Source organism: Eumetopias jubatus, unplaced genomic scaffold (assembly GCF_037043125.1).
Source record: "Eumetopias jubatus isolate StellerSeaLion01/CBP00866 unplaced genomic scaffold, mEumJub1_p1.0 scaffold_2, whole genome shotgun sequence".
Lineage (NCBI taxonomy): Eukaryota > Metazoa > Chordata > Mammalia > Carnivora > Otariidae > Eumetopias > Eumetopias jubatus.
The window spans coordinates 163858934-163872562 of NW_028274808.1; the positions used below are offsets into that span (position 1 = coordinate 163858934).

The window sequence follows — 13629 nt, forward strand, 5'->3', positions numbered from 1 at the left end:
AATTTTCACATATACTGGAAAGGAAGGATTAATCAGAGAAAGACTTTTTTTGTGAGTCAAAGCATAGCACAGGGTTTAACTTATGATAGAAACCAAATAAATGTAAATAAAATTAATTCTGAAAAGCCAAGCCATTTATAATTGTCACTCACCTGATTTTGGGTTTTGGGGACATATTTCAGGTAAATTCTTTTCTCCTTCCCCTCAGTCCCATTAACATATGCATTTGCTGTTGTAGGCAGCATCCTGAAGTGGTCAACAGTGTGGGTTTGGAGTTCAAATCCTGCCTCTGACCCATTTTAATTGTCTGACCTTGGGAGAAGTACCTAACTTTTCTAGGCTGTAGTGTCCTCACTGGAAAAACTGAGAATGTTAATACTAGCTCCCCGGTGGTTGCAGGAGATATGTGAGGTTATTTGTGAGAAACACTTAGTGCAGTGCTTGGTCCTTAGTAAGTACTCAATACACTGTAGAGATGTTGGTGGAGATTTATGATCTCCTTCTGGCAAGTGCTAGTATCAGACATTAATTATGTGAGAGTAGCCCTGAATGTAAAGCATTGCCTTAATTGCCATTTCAAAACAAGATAAGAGGAAAAAAAGAAAGGGAAGATTTTAGAACATCCTCAAGGGATTTCAAATTTTAACTGACAAGGAAGTTTCTCAGCCTTCCTATCCTTGTGCTACTGAGAGAAATCTTCAGAATTTGTCGCCGCTACCATAGGGCACTTCCTTCCTTTCCCCCACAGTTCCTCTTTTACCTGGTTAAGCCTTACTCATCCCTGAAGTTTCACTCCCTTTCTCAAAGAAGCTTTCTCAGGTAATGTACTCCCTAATTCTTTAATTTTCCTTTATAGCGTTTACTGGTTATTACAATTTTTTTATAATTCCTGAGAGAAGTTGCCAAGACTGTATTTTTTTCACTTCCGTACTCCCAATGCTCAGCAAAATAACTTGAAAAATTGGACACTCAATACATATATGTTGGACAAATTAATAGTGGAGTGAATCAATGTCTTTAATAAGTCCTTTATTGCTTATGAACTTAATTGTGGATCTTCTACTACTCACTTCCAACAAGAGAGGAAGCCTGGCACTTGAGCTCTTTTTCCTAAAAATAAATCTATTGAAGCTATCATAAATGTTTAGATTCAGTAGGCAAACATTGTCTAATATTGTAAAGAAACTCAGCCTGTCTTAGGTAAGGTTCTTGGCTCATCAAAGGCTTTCTTACACTGCATAGCTATGATTTTACAAAGGGATGTAACTGATAATGCTTGAGCTTTGAAATGTTTCCTTCCAGCAGAAGTCTACTGAGAAGCTGGTCTTGATAAATTATTGCTTTTTGGATAGTGCTCTTGTTGCCTTTGCTGATGCAGATGAAATTGTGACTCAGACTACTCGGTATATCAGCCTCCTGTATGGTTGGCATGAACCTGAATCCTTCTGGGTGGGTATTTATCATAGCACAGTTTCATTATGATCAAATCGTATCAATTCTATAGGAAGAAAAAAAAAACAGTGTCTAAATGTTTTCTAAGTTCAAATGTAATTTTCTGAATATTTTGAAGTTGAAGCAAATCATTTCCATAGGATGATGTGCATGCTTTGAAAAATAAATTCATTTGGCCACCCAAATCAGGGATTTAAAAACTTGGAAAGATTTCTTTTGCAATGTTTAACCAGATATCTACATATATTAACTCTACTTTTAAGGATTAAAAAAAAATCTTAATATAAAATGTGGAAAAGAAAAGTTATAAATTATGTTATTAATGACATTTTCCCAATATTTAAACAAATAAATGCCCTGAAATTCACAACACACACACACACACACACACACACAGAAAGAGAGAGAGAGTCAGACATTAGAGTCATGATAGGAAGAGAGGCAAAAATATTTAGGGAAAATTATGGGGTTGGTAAGAAGGATCTGGAGCTAAGTCCAAACTAGAAGGATAAATAAAAGCCTCAGTTAACCAAATTCCTCTGATTTGAGTGAAGAGAAGATGTAAGGAGCTCAAAAGGTATCCTGGAGAAATCTTATATCTAGGCAATTGGGACAGTTTAGGAAGAGAATGTAGATGTTCCCAGGTATATATGAAAGTATTTGTAGTCATCAAGAACAACTGAGAATATTACAAAGAGATCAATGCTTGATTTCTGTCAAAGGCATCTCTATTTCTCTGTATGTCTTGTATCTTAACTCTATCCAGGATTTGGGGTTATCAGAAAGGTATACTCACATCATTAGTTTTCGATGTAGTGTTCCATGATTCATTGTTTGTGTATAACACCCACTGCCCCATGCAGAACGTGCCCTCTTTACTACCCGTCACCAGGCTAACCCATCCCCCCACCCCCCCTCCCCTCTAGAACCCTCAGTTTGTTTCTCAGAGTCCATAGTCTCTCATGGTTTTTCTCCCCCTCCGATTTCCCCCCTTTCATTTTTCCCGTCCTGCTATCTTCTTCTTCTTCTTTTTTAAACATATAATGTATTATTTGTTTCAGAGGTACAGGTATGTGATTCAACAGTCTTAGACAATTCACAGTGCTGACCATAGCACATGCCCTCTCCAATGTCTATCACCCAGCCACCCCATCCCTCCCACCCCCCACCACTCCAGCAACCCTCAGTTTGTTTCCTGAGATTAAGAATTCCTCATATCAGTGAGGTCATATGATACATGTCTTTCTCTGATTGACTTATTTTGCTCAGCATAATACCCTCTGTAATGTATGGTGATTAACATAACATAATAAAATTTTTAAAAAAAGGTATACTCAGTGGAGAAGAGAGAAGAGCACAGGCTAGAAACAAAGAAAAAAATCTGAAAAGAGGGAGAGCTGCAAGTTTGTTTAGGTTTGGTTTATTTTTTTCTTATGAGGTTAGTTAATATTTATTATTTTAAAAATCATAAAATATATGTGCCTTCAATTTAATTTCATGGAAGTTAGAGAATTGCTTTAGTCGGCTCAGGCTGCCATAACAAAAATAACATGGACTGGATGGCTTAAACAACTGAAATGTGTTTTCTCGTGGTTCTAAAGGCTAGAAAATCCAAGATCAAGATTCCAGCAGGGTTGGTTTCTGGTGAGAGCTGTCTTTCTGGCTTGCAGATGGCTGCCTTCTTGTTGTATCCTCTTTTGACATGGAGGAAGAGCTCTGTGGTGTCTCTTTTTCTATAAGGATACCAGTTTTATCTGATCAGGGCTCCATCATTATGACCTAATTTAACCTTAATCACTTCCTTAAAGATCCTATCTCCAATACAGTCCCAGGGTGGGGGGTTAGGACTTCAACATACGAATTTAGAGCGGGACACAGTTCAGTCTATAGTAATGATTAAAACCTCTTAATGTTTTGATTATTTTACCTTCTTTGACATTTGTTGCCTTCTACTATCCCAAGTCTAGTGCTTTCACTGCCCTATTTCCTACATCCAACTTAAATGTGGAAGAAAGTCCTTTTGACTTCTGTAATTGAAATAAGAAATAAAAGAGAGTGATACTATAGTGCCGGAACAATATATCCACAGATACAATTCTTTTTAATATTCCATTATATTTAGAAAGTGGGCCAGACAAACTAGGTTGCCAAAGTTCTCATTTTGAGCCAATGTTCTGCGTATGTCTTTTCATGGCATAGTGTGGTGTGAATATCCTCCTCGAGGTTGGATTACATCAATTCCTCCAGTCTTTGCTGTTTCCCTGATGACTAGTCTTTGGACTTTACTAACAGTTGGAAAGTTCCAGAAAGAGACCAGTGATCTAATACATGAGATTCCTTTGTTATATAACCCACAACATTTTTGCACATTGAAATACTCGTGGCTATAGTTGTTCCTATATGGAGTATGACATATGGTTGTGGCAGCTAATTAGTTAAAAGCATGTTAGCTGAGTGCCAGTTGTAGAAGAACCACTCAGCAAAAATTAACCATTGCTGCGGCTGTTGCTGTTTTTTTCCTAGAAGAGCTTTTTATATTTGTCCTATGTCACAAGTTATAGGATTTACTATAGTGTTAATTCTCCCATTTACTCGAGATTTAGTTTTAATTTTATATTTCCTCATATTTATTTCTCATTTTATCCAGCAACATCCTGTTCCTGGCCGACTTCCGCTTACACCACAGACTGTCCCTTGCTTCAGTGTTTCTCTACCTTTCTGATTGTTAGAAATGGTGGCCATATTTTTATAGAAACCCAGAAAATATCTTCTAAAAGTTTATTTACCATAGGGATTTATTAAGAATGATATACCTTTTTCTTTTGGGGACAGAATCTCATTACCTGCCTTCTGCTGGATTATTTCTGTATAAAGTTTGTTTGATGCCTACTATGTGCTAGACATTATAAGTACCTTACATGCATTATTTTATTTATTCATTATGAGGAAGGTACCCTTGTTACTCCTGTTTTGGCAAGGATTTTTGAAGTTTCAAGAGGTTAAATAACTTGCCAGATATCTCACAGCTAGTAAAAGGCAAATTCAATACTTGTATCCAGGTCTGTCTGATTTGGGGGGTACATAATCCTAATTATTTAGCCAGTGTTTCCCAGTTTCTGATCTCTGATGATTAGTAATAACATAACTGATAAATAAGGCTTCCTGCAAATAGGCCAGAGACTGAATTTTTAACTAGCTCCTAGGTTATTTTTTTTTTAAGATTTATTGATTTATTTCAGAGAGAGGAAGAGAGAGAGAGAGCGCACGTGCACCTAGGAGCAGGGGAGGGGCAGAGGAAGAGGGAGAGGAAGAGAATCTCAAGCAGACTCCCTGCTAAGCATGGAGCCCATCATGGGGCTCAATCTCATGACCCTGAGATCATGTCCTGAGCCAAAACCAAGAGTCGAACGCTTAACCAACTGATTCCCCCCGTTGCCCCCCAGATTATTCTTATAAACACCTAGAATGACTATAATGCTGCTTTTCATTAATAAGCAAGAAAAGATTCATCCAGGTTAGTGTTTGCATTTGGATAAAATGAGTGGAGGGCCCTTTGCCCTCTACCGTCTCCAGGGTTATGTTGGAAGCATTGGTGAATGCAGTTCTCACAGCAATTGCAGTAGCATTCAGTCAAGTTCACTTGATCAAACTGAGAGCTTCTGCTCTGACTAGTGAAAGCTGGGACAAAGAGATTTCCTCTGCTAGGGCCATATATTTAATTGGCAAATAAAAAGAAGCACTAGCAATCGCTATGAAGCAAAATTCACCACCACACTGCATGTCTATATGAAATCCTGATATTTTAAACTTTCAGCTTCTAAACCTGTAAAGACAAAATGAATAAATTCTGTAGGGGCTTGTTCTCTGGTAATTTCAAATTGAAGACATAATTTTTTTTTATCCCAGTGCCTGATTTTGAAAGTAGTATTTTCATAGCTTATGGAAATACAAACATTGAATTAAATGCTAACATTGGGAGAAAATGAAATACAATAAACAGAGAACTCAGCATTTTCATTTATGCATTTTGTTGTTCAATGTATGATCGAGTCCTCCGGTAACTATGAAATACTTAGCATATTTATTTGGAGGGGATGTTTTTCATTTCTATGCGGTAGCATTTTCTAAAAACACTACTGATAGTCCTCAGTAAATCATTACCTTGGAGTTTAGTTTCAGCGGCTCTACCATACTTGTTTGTTTCCTTATTAAATAAGATGTGTGGCTGAAGTCCTGTCAGAATGGCCTGGAACAAATGTTTTCATGTTATTGGGTTTTTTTTAAACATTTGACTCATTGATATTCTAGAAGATAAACCTGTTCATTATTAGCCTTGTTTGTTTTTAATTTGGAAGGGTTAAATTACATTTTATTAAACTTCATTAGCTTCTCAAGCAAGCAAGGTGAATGTAATGTGTATTCTGCAAAGCTCATCTTGGTCACTTTATCTCACTGCTGCTGGAGTAATAAGTGGAGATGAATTTTCTTCTTGCAGTTGATAATACTTCTTTGGAAATTGTGTCAGATCAGTCATGATTGACGAATTGCTCGGATGTGCTCCTGTTTGCCCATTGCTGCTTTCATTTGTTGGGAATGTTGGAGTCTGCCACCTCGCGTCTCTATCCCACCAGTTTCCTTGCTTTGGGCTATTGTGACTAATGACAAAATGATTTCAAACTCAGTCATTTTTTAAAATTCAAATGAAGCTTAGGTGCTTTTCTTGTTTGTAACCACCGCATGTCTGCTGAATACTGATGATGCCACTCAAGTCTCAACATTACATCACTCTGACACAAAATTCCAAATTTCCAAAATTCGAGGTCTGTGTGAAGAGTATTCCTAGTGAATCCTGTGCCACGTGGGCCAGCAGGTTTTTCAATCCTTTTGTGGTTTGGCACCATGGAAATTGACAACTACTTTTTACATAGTAGTCCTTGGGACATCAGTACAAAATATCTTATCATTTGGCTGCTTGACAGGAAGCACAGATTTAAGCCGCAAATCAGTCTAATTCTGCTTTCCTTTATGTGGGTTCTGATATATAGAGTACTGAGACTCATTAGGCAATTTTAGTCAGACTTGGGATTGCATCAAGGTAACATACACCTTAGGCACTGTCTGCAACATTCTAGAAATCTGCCCCATCAACAAAGGAATGGTTATCTGGAGGCCAGATTTTTGACATTTTCTCTTCATTTTTTTTAATTTGAAAAAGAACCTTGATTCCATAATATATCTGTTTCAATGAAATGTATTAAAAAACGAAGTAGGTGCCTGATGTGTGCATTCTCCTAGAGTGATTAATAAGATAGTATTTGTACTCTAGAAGCTTACTAATAGTTTTAAACCGAGAATAAAAAGATTTGATCTTTTGTGGAGTGGTAATCCTAGTGGCACACTTCATACCACTCCCTCCATTTTCATGAAGTCTCTTGCTTCTTTGGTTCTTTTTTTCCAATCGCCTTAGATGGATCCTATCTCTTTGGCTTGGGATCACTTTCTTTCTCCAGGTGTGTTCTTCAAGTCTATGCTTAATTTCTTCGATATTTATAACTTGTCTAATAGTAGATGTTGTGAGAATATATAGTATATCCAGTCGGAATATAATTTTCAAACCATCAAAAAGAGAAATCATACAAATATGAAATGGACATCTTCCGAAGTTTTATCCAACTCATTAATTAATGAGGGAACCACATAAATGGTAAAACAGGTTCAAAATCTTCTTAATGATTATAAGTAGCCATTTAAAAAAATGGAGTACTACAATAAATACTGGGTATGATATAGAAGTGATTAATATCCTACAGGGCAACCAAACCATAACAACCTTTGGTGGTCTTTTCTACTGGACAGGAAGCCACAAGTTAACACGTAACTTCACAGTGTTTGCACTCAAATCCAATATTAAATAGCAAAATCACACTCAAGTGAGTTTCCCTACAAGCTTAATAATCCTCAGGTGGACTTGTTAAACAATGCCCCACTGTGACATTGAAAGGACATGCTGTACTCTTTTCTGATTTCCAAGTCTTTAATCAGTTTCTAACAACGTACTTAACTATTACAAATACTTAACTGCCTCAAATAGATAGGTGTTGTTTATTAAGTTCTTTAATGGCTCCTCTGCATTTGTTTATCAAGAGGCTATATAACATGGCAAAACACTCTGTAAGTAACTCGCTGTATGACTTCAAGCCAGTCATAACCTCTATTGTTCTTACTTTCCTCTACACCTAAAATGGGGAGCTGGAATTTTAGAATTTCTCCCAGTTTTAAAATACTGTTATTCTTTAAGAATGGGATTATAAAGGGCAAAATATCTTGGTCCTTTAGCTAGTATATGGAGCTAGTCAACAGGGCCTCCTAATGGTCTTCGATGAATTCTGGGCAGGTCAGCCTTCTACTTACCCCAGAATGTTTGAGAACTCCCCCCCTCACAATAAGTTTGGCAATATCTTCTGTAAGGACCCTTGATTTAATTGGACTATATATGTTATCTAGAGCCACAACAATACTACATAACAAACAAGTACAAAATTTCAGTGGCATACAATAAACATTTAATTTTGCTTTCAAGTCTATGGGTTAACTGGGAAGTTCTGTTGATCTTGATTAGGCTTGGCTGGGCAGTTCATCCTCTCTTAGCTGGGACAGATTCATGTGTCTAGTGATCAGCTAACTGTTGGGTGACCTAGGATAGCCTCACTGGGATGACTGGCTCTGCTCCAAAGGATCTTTCTAGCAGTTTAGTCCTAGCTTGTTCTAGTGGTGTTGATGGCAGTGTTTTGAGAGAGAGTGGAAGCAAGCAAGAACTCTTAAGGCTAAGACAAAAATGACACACCCATCATGTCCACCACATACTGTTGGCCAGAGAAAGTTATAAGGAAGCCTGTAGGGAAAAAAACTCCATCTCTTGATGGGAGAGGAGTGGGACATTCATGTCACAAGGGGGCATGAATATGAATATGGAGAAGGAGGAAAATTTGTTGCAATTTCTGTATTTAATCAACAATACAGAACATGATTCACAGTTGGGATTTCAGGAAGTTGCAGAAAGTTGCAGACCTAGAGGGAAAGAAGACAGATCCTGTAAGTGTTCTTGTACTTTTTTCTGGGGCCCACCTAAGTCACTTAGAGTTAATTTCATCCTTTCAGTTCTTACTTTTAAAATTCATTCAGCAGGACTAGAGCTGTGTTTAGGGCTAATTATTCCATATTACTGAAGCAAGGTCCTTCTTCGTACTCTACCAAACGCTACACGAATGGTGAGATTTTACAGTCTGGCTGGTGGGAACATGCATTATCCCTAGTTTTGTGTGTTCCAAGTACTGTTTCTTCTAATCCTTTTAGGGGGTTCTTTTTGCAGCCTTGGGTAGTGCTTCATACTCATAAACTGATCTGGGCTTAGCGCAATAGTCAATGGAGACTCAGATTTTTGGAGCATACTCTCTCTCTCTCTCTCACCTTTTTTAGCATACACTTGCCTGTTACTTTTTCCTATAAATGCTAGCCACCTTGACTTCCCCAGATTCTCAGCTCATGTCCTCAATTCAGGGAATCTGTCGTATTTCTCCTGGATTCTCCTTTCCTGTTCTACAGCATGGATTTGCTTTCAAGTTTGTTTCTTCTCTCTCAAGGATTATGGTTCTATGTTGTCTAATGCTCAGTGTCTTCAAAAGACAATTGCTTTGGGTGCCTGGGTGGCTCAGTCGGTTAAGCGTTTGCCTTCGGGTGGGGTCATGATCACAGGGTCCTGGGATCAAGCCCTGCATCAGGCTCCCTGCTCAGCGGGGAGTCTGCTTCTTTCTCCCTCTGCCCCTCCTCCTGCTTGTGTGCTCTCTCTCTCTCAAATAAATAAATAAAATCTTTGAAAAAAAACCCAAAACAATTGCTTCACATGTTTTGTCCAGTTTTTTTTTTTTCCCTGTCATTTCATACAGGAGAGTAAATTTAGTCCCTTTAACTCAATTTTGGCCAGAAATGGAAGTCTCTGATTCTTAGAATTTAGTTTTGGGGAAAATATGAGTTTCTAAAGATTACGGGCAGCCTAACTTTTTGTGGAAGAAAGCAGTATGCAAATATCAGATTATATTTGAAAACATGTTTCTTTCCTGCTTGTTTAATTGGTCTGCTATTCCTCTCTTCCCTTCTCTTCTTAGTATGTTGAGCATTTTACTAGTTTGACATTCACTATATTTTACTTTGAATCATGTGTGTGGGTATGCATCTTGTCAGTGATCGCGTAAGCTCTTTAAATGTGGATATACCTTCTTGTTTATATTCTTCACTGTATGTATGACATTTCAAAATTAATGTTAACCGATTAACTTATTCCATTCTGTAAAAAAGGACTCAAAATCTGAGGATTAATTGACATCTACAATGTGCTTTGTAGAGGAAAATTTCAGGGTAAATAATGGTATCTTTAGCTTTTATGTTGATGTCAATTTTAGTTTCAATTGTCTCCACCAAAATTAGGTGCCATATGTCAGACTACAATTTCTCATGAGTTCAACTGAACCTGCCTAGGAGAATACTCCAGACGGACATAAAGAATACTTTCTAAACCTCTCATATCTTACTTTGGCTCTATATTTTGTGAGGCTTTTATTCTTTCTCTACTTAGCAAATTTGAAGTCATAATCCACAAATACATTAGATACGGATTAAACACTTTCAACCGACTTGATGGGTGTGGTTTTGAAAAAGGATTATATTTGTAGAATAAACATGTCTCTGTAAAATGAGCTGTCAGTCAATTGTATATGATATTATCTGTGATATTCCTGTAGGCTGGCTCCTTCTAATCACCCACTTGTGCGCTGGTCTTCTTCCTCTCCTTCTTCATCTCCTCACTTACCATGTATTTCATAAAATGGTAAGGGGAGAGGGTATAGAAGGCAACTATCCTAAGGCAGCTTAGGATAAACATAATTAAGGAAGAAATGTTTTTACAAAAAAATCGTGGTATATTCTAAAGACAGACATGACTATTTGGGGAATCATTTGAGCATTGCTTTCCTTCATTAGCATGGACAATCTATAGTTAGCTATCCAGTTATTTATCATGCCTGCCAGAATATAAGGAGAATTAATTTTAATCTTTATTATGCATCTGTATTCAAATATAGTCTTGTTCTACACATAAAGTAATTTGATGGAAAATAGTGAGTTCCATTTTGATTTAAACACCCTTTCTTGGTAAGTAGTTTGAATTCAGATATTTATGCAATGGTATGGTGATGCTGTTTATATGTCTACTATAACATTTATTTAAAATTAATGCTCCTTTGCATTTTTATTATTGTGATGAAAAAATAAAATGCATTAGGATTGCCAGATTTTATAATAATGTGTATTATTGCCTATGTAAGATTATGAAAATAAATTTCAGGGTTTTGGAAATTTAAGCTTTTGGAGTTTGCTTTTTTTAAGGAATGTCGTGCACATATAGATGGTTATTATTGTTATTCTGTGCACAAGAGTAAGTACAGTTCCTCCTGTTTATAAAAAAATATGTAAAACTCACTGAAGGATATACAACCTATCACAGAATATGATTTACAATAAAACTAAACAAAGAAGTTGTACTGCTATCATCATGGACTCCTAAAATTAAATCAAGCATAAGTCTAGTTTATAGTTCTAAAAGCCAAATCTTTCTATAGATTTAAATTCTGATTACTTATAAAAGCGGACAATATTTTGAAATAGAAGATTTTTGATTCAGAGTTTCAGATAGATTCATGTTCTTTTTTAGTTAGGTATTTTTAAGCTTTTACATCAAGCTGGGTGGCTAGAGCATATTAATAACAGCTTATTTTATAGAAGCAATGAATTTTAATTATTTGATCCCTTTAAATTTCATATACATCTACATAAAATGACATAATCAGTGTAATTTTTAATATACCCTTTCAGAACACAAATGCCAGTCTGAACATGAGGAAAAGATCAAATGCCTCGGTTCACTCTGAATCTGATGTTGGCAACAGAACTGAGGTGGGAAACCATTCGAGCAAATCTTCCACAGTTCTTCAAGGATCTTCTGAAGCCACATCGAAGTCTTACTTAGCTTCCAGTCCGAACCCATTCAGCCATGCAAATGCAGCGGAAACGATATCTGCTGCAAGGGCACCTCTATCTGCTCCTCCTTCTACTCCTCGTAGAACTGGGTATGTGTCCCAACAGGCTTCCGTTGGATCTGCTTCTACTCACCGTGTGTTCGGATCGAGACTGGAGCGAATTAAGACCACCGTTAATACCATAGGGGCTCCTGGGAAGTTGTCAGCCACCACTCCTCCCTCTGCTCCACCACCGCCTGGATCTGGCACAAGCAAAATAGACAAATATGCCCGCATTCTCTTTCCAGTAACATTTGGGGCATTTAACATGGTCTATTGGGTTGTTTATTTATCTAAGGACACTATGGAGAAATCAGAAAGTCTAATGTAATTTTGTTGCTAGAGTAGTTTCCTAAAAGATGATGAACTTAATGCAGAATGCCTTTTTAAATGTTTTTAAAGATAAACCATTGTTCTTTATTAAAATAAAAAGTCTATGTAATTTTTACATTGAAAAAATTCAAGCCAGTTATTGGGAGAGTTAATTCATTCCTCAGTGAAGAGAGAGTGAGCCATCTTTCACTGCAGAAAAATGCTTTGAATAGAGTCAGTTCAGCATTCAAATTAGATGAATTGCAGACCATCCTGGAAAGTTGGGACAAGAGAAATAGGGCTGCTAGAGATACGTGGTACATACTTACACACTGAAATTTGAAAACAGACTACGACATTTTTTCATATACACTATGAATACCAACCAACCACCCTAAATTCCCAGTGGCACTGCCCTTAATCAGAATTGTTTATCAGATATCATATGAGGTGACCTTTGGAGATCCTTCTAGTATCTGCAAGAAAAGGACTTTTCTTGTTAAATGAAACATTTTTAAAAGGAAATGGAACAAAACAAATACTGACCAATGAGTGAAACCTCTGCTGCATCAAAAACAAAAACAGAGACCAGGGAAGATGTGTTCCCTGTCTTACGTTGGCCAAACAGGACTTAACACTTGACTTGAAAATCTGTGCTTTGAGCCAAAGTTTAACTCATTGTATGAATTCTTTTCGACAGTAGTTCATTCAGTTATGTATTCTTTAACACATAGTTATTCAGAGCCTACTGTGTTCCAGGCACTAAGCTAGACACTCTCTCTAGGAAAGCTCTTTCACCTTTATCTACGCTATTACTTGAATAGTAGAACAATCAGTGCATGCTAACGAACCATAAACTAGCAGAGGACATTGCATTCTTTAATGGAAGAAATTTATTTAGAGTCTGAGAGCATATTGAAAATATTTGTTTCTCCTATATTATAGCGGGTAACACATTAGCACAGCTTCAGCAATTGACTTCAAAATATAATGAAAATGTGTACAGATTGTTCTCTAAATAAGAAGCACTGTGTACCTAAGAGAAGATATCTGGGCACTATAAGATCATATCAATTATCTGTCTCAAATTTGATCAGAATAGTAGGATAGAATTTGATCAGAACCATTAAATCATCAGAATTAGGAACTCAGTACAAGGCCTTTTAGATGTTTTTCCCAACATAGGTCTATATGGCTGATGAAATGCTAATCTTCTGGAAAGTTTTTGTGTCAGTAGTTTTGTATTTCTGGGAAGTGTAGTGTTTTGGGGGAGGGCAGTTTTTGTATGGTTTCATAACGAAGGTGAGTATTTTAAAATCAAAAGAGCAGCAAAGGAATGGAGTAAAGAAGAAAGATCATAGCCAAGGGGTAAGATTCTACTGACTCTGGTAAAGAATTTATCAGGGTTTTCATGTACTAACTTTTCTTTTTCATTACTTAGGCTTAACAACTTAATTGAATTTCTTGCAGCTGTCTTATGACACTAAATCTAGGTCTAGTTTTTGTTGTGTTGCTTCCAGATTTTTCTTCTATATTTCTTTCTTCCTGATCTGGGTTGTGTGAATGAATGTGTTCCGGATGTTTGGGGGAACATTTTCATAAAAATGACCACCTTCTAAGCAGAATCTCTTATTTTTTAGAAAAGAAATGACATTAAATAATTGCCATTAGTTTTTCAGTTATTGCATTGCCTTGGAATGGTTGTATATGAGAACTATAAAATGTGCAAATGCCAAAT

At 36.8% G+C, this 13629-nt stretch overlaps 1 protein-coding gene across 4 annotated transcripts in view; it reads left to right on the forward strand.

Moving 5' to 3' along the window:
• Positions 1–11910, forward strand: part of GABRA4 (gamma-aminobutyric acid type A receptor subunit alpha4) — a 60963-nt gene extending 49053 nt beyond the window's left edge. For all 4 annotated transcript variants that reach the window (XM_028092545.1, XM_028092547.1, XM_088020864.1 and 1 more), the window contains one exon: positions 11377–11910. In XM_028092545.1, coding sequence (XP_027948346.1) covers positions 11377–11910 — 534 coding nt within the window. The remainder of the gene's footprint in view (positions 1–11376) is intronic.
• Positions 11911–13629: the final 1719 nt, after the last annotated feature.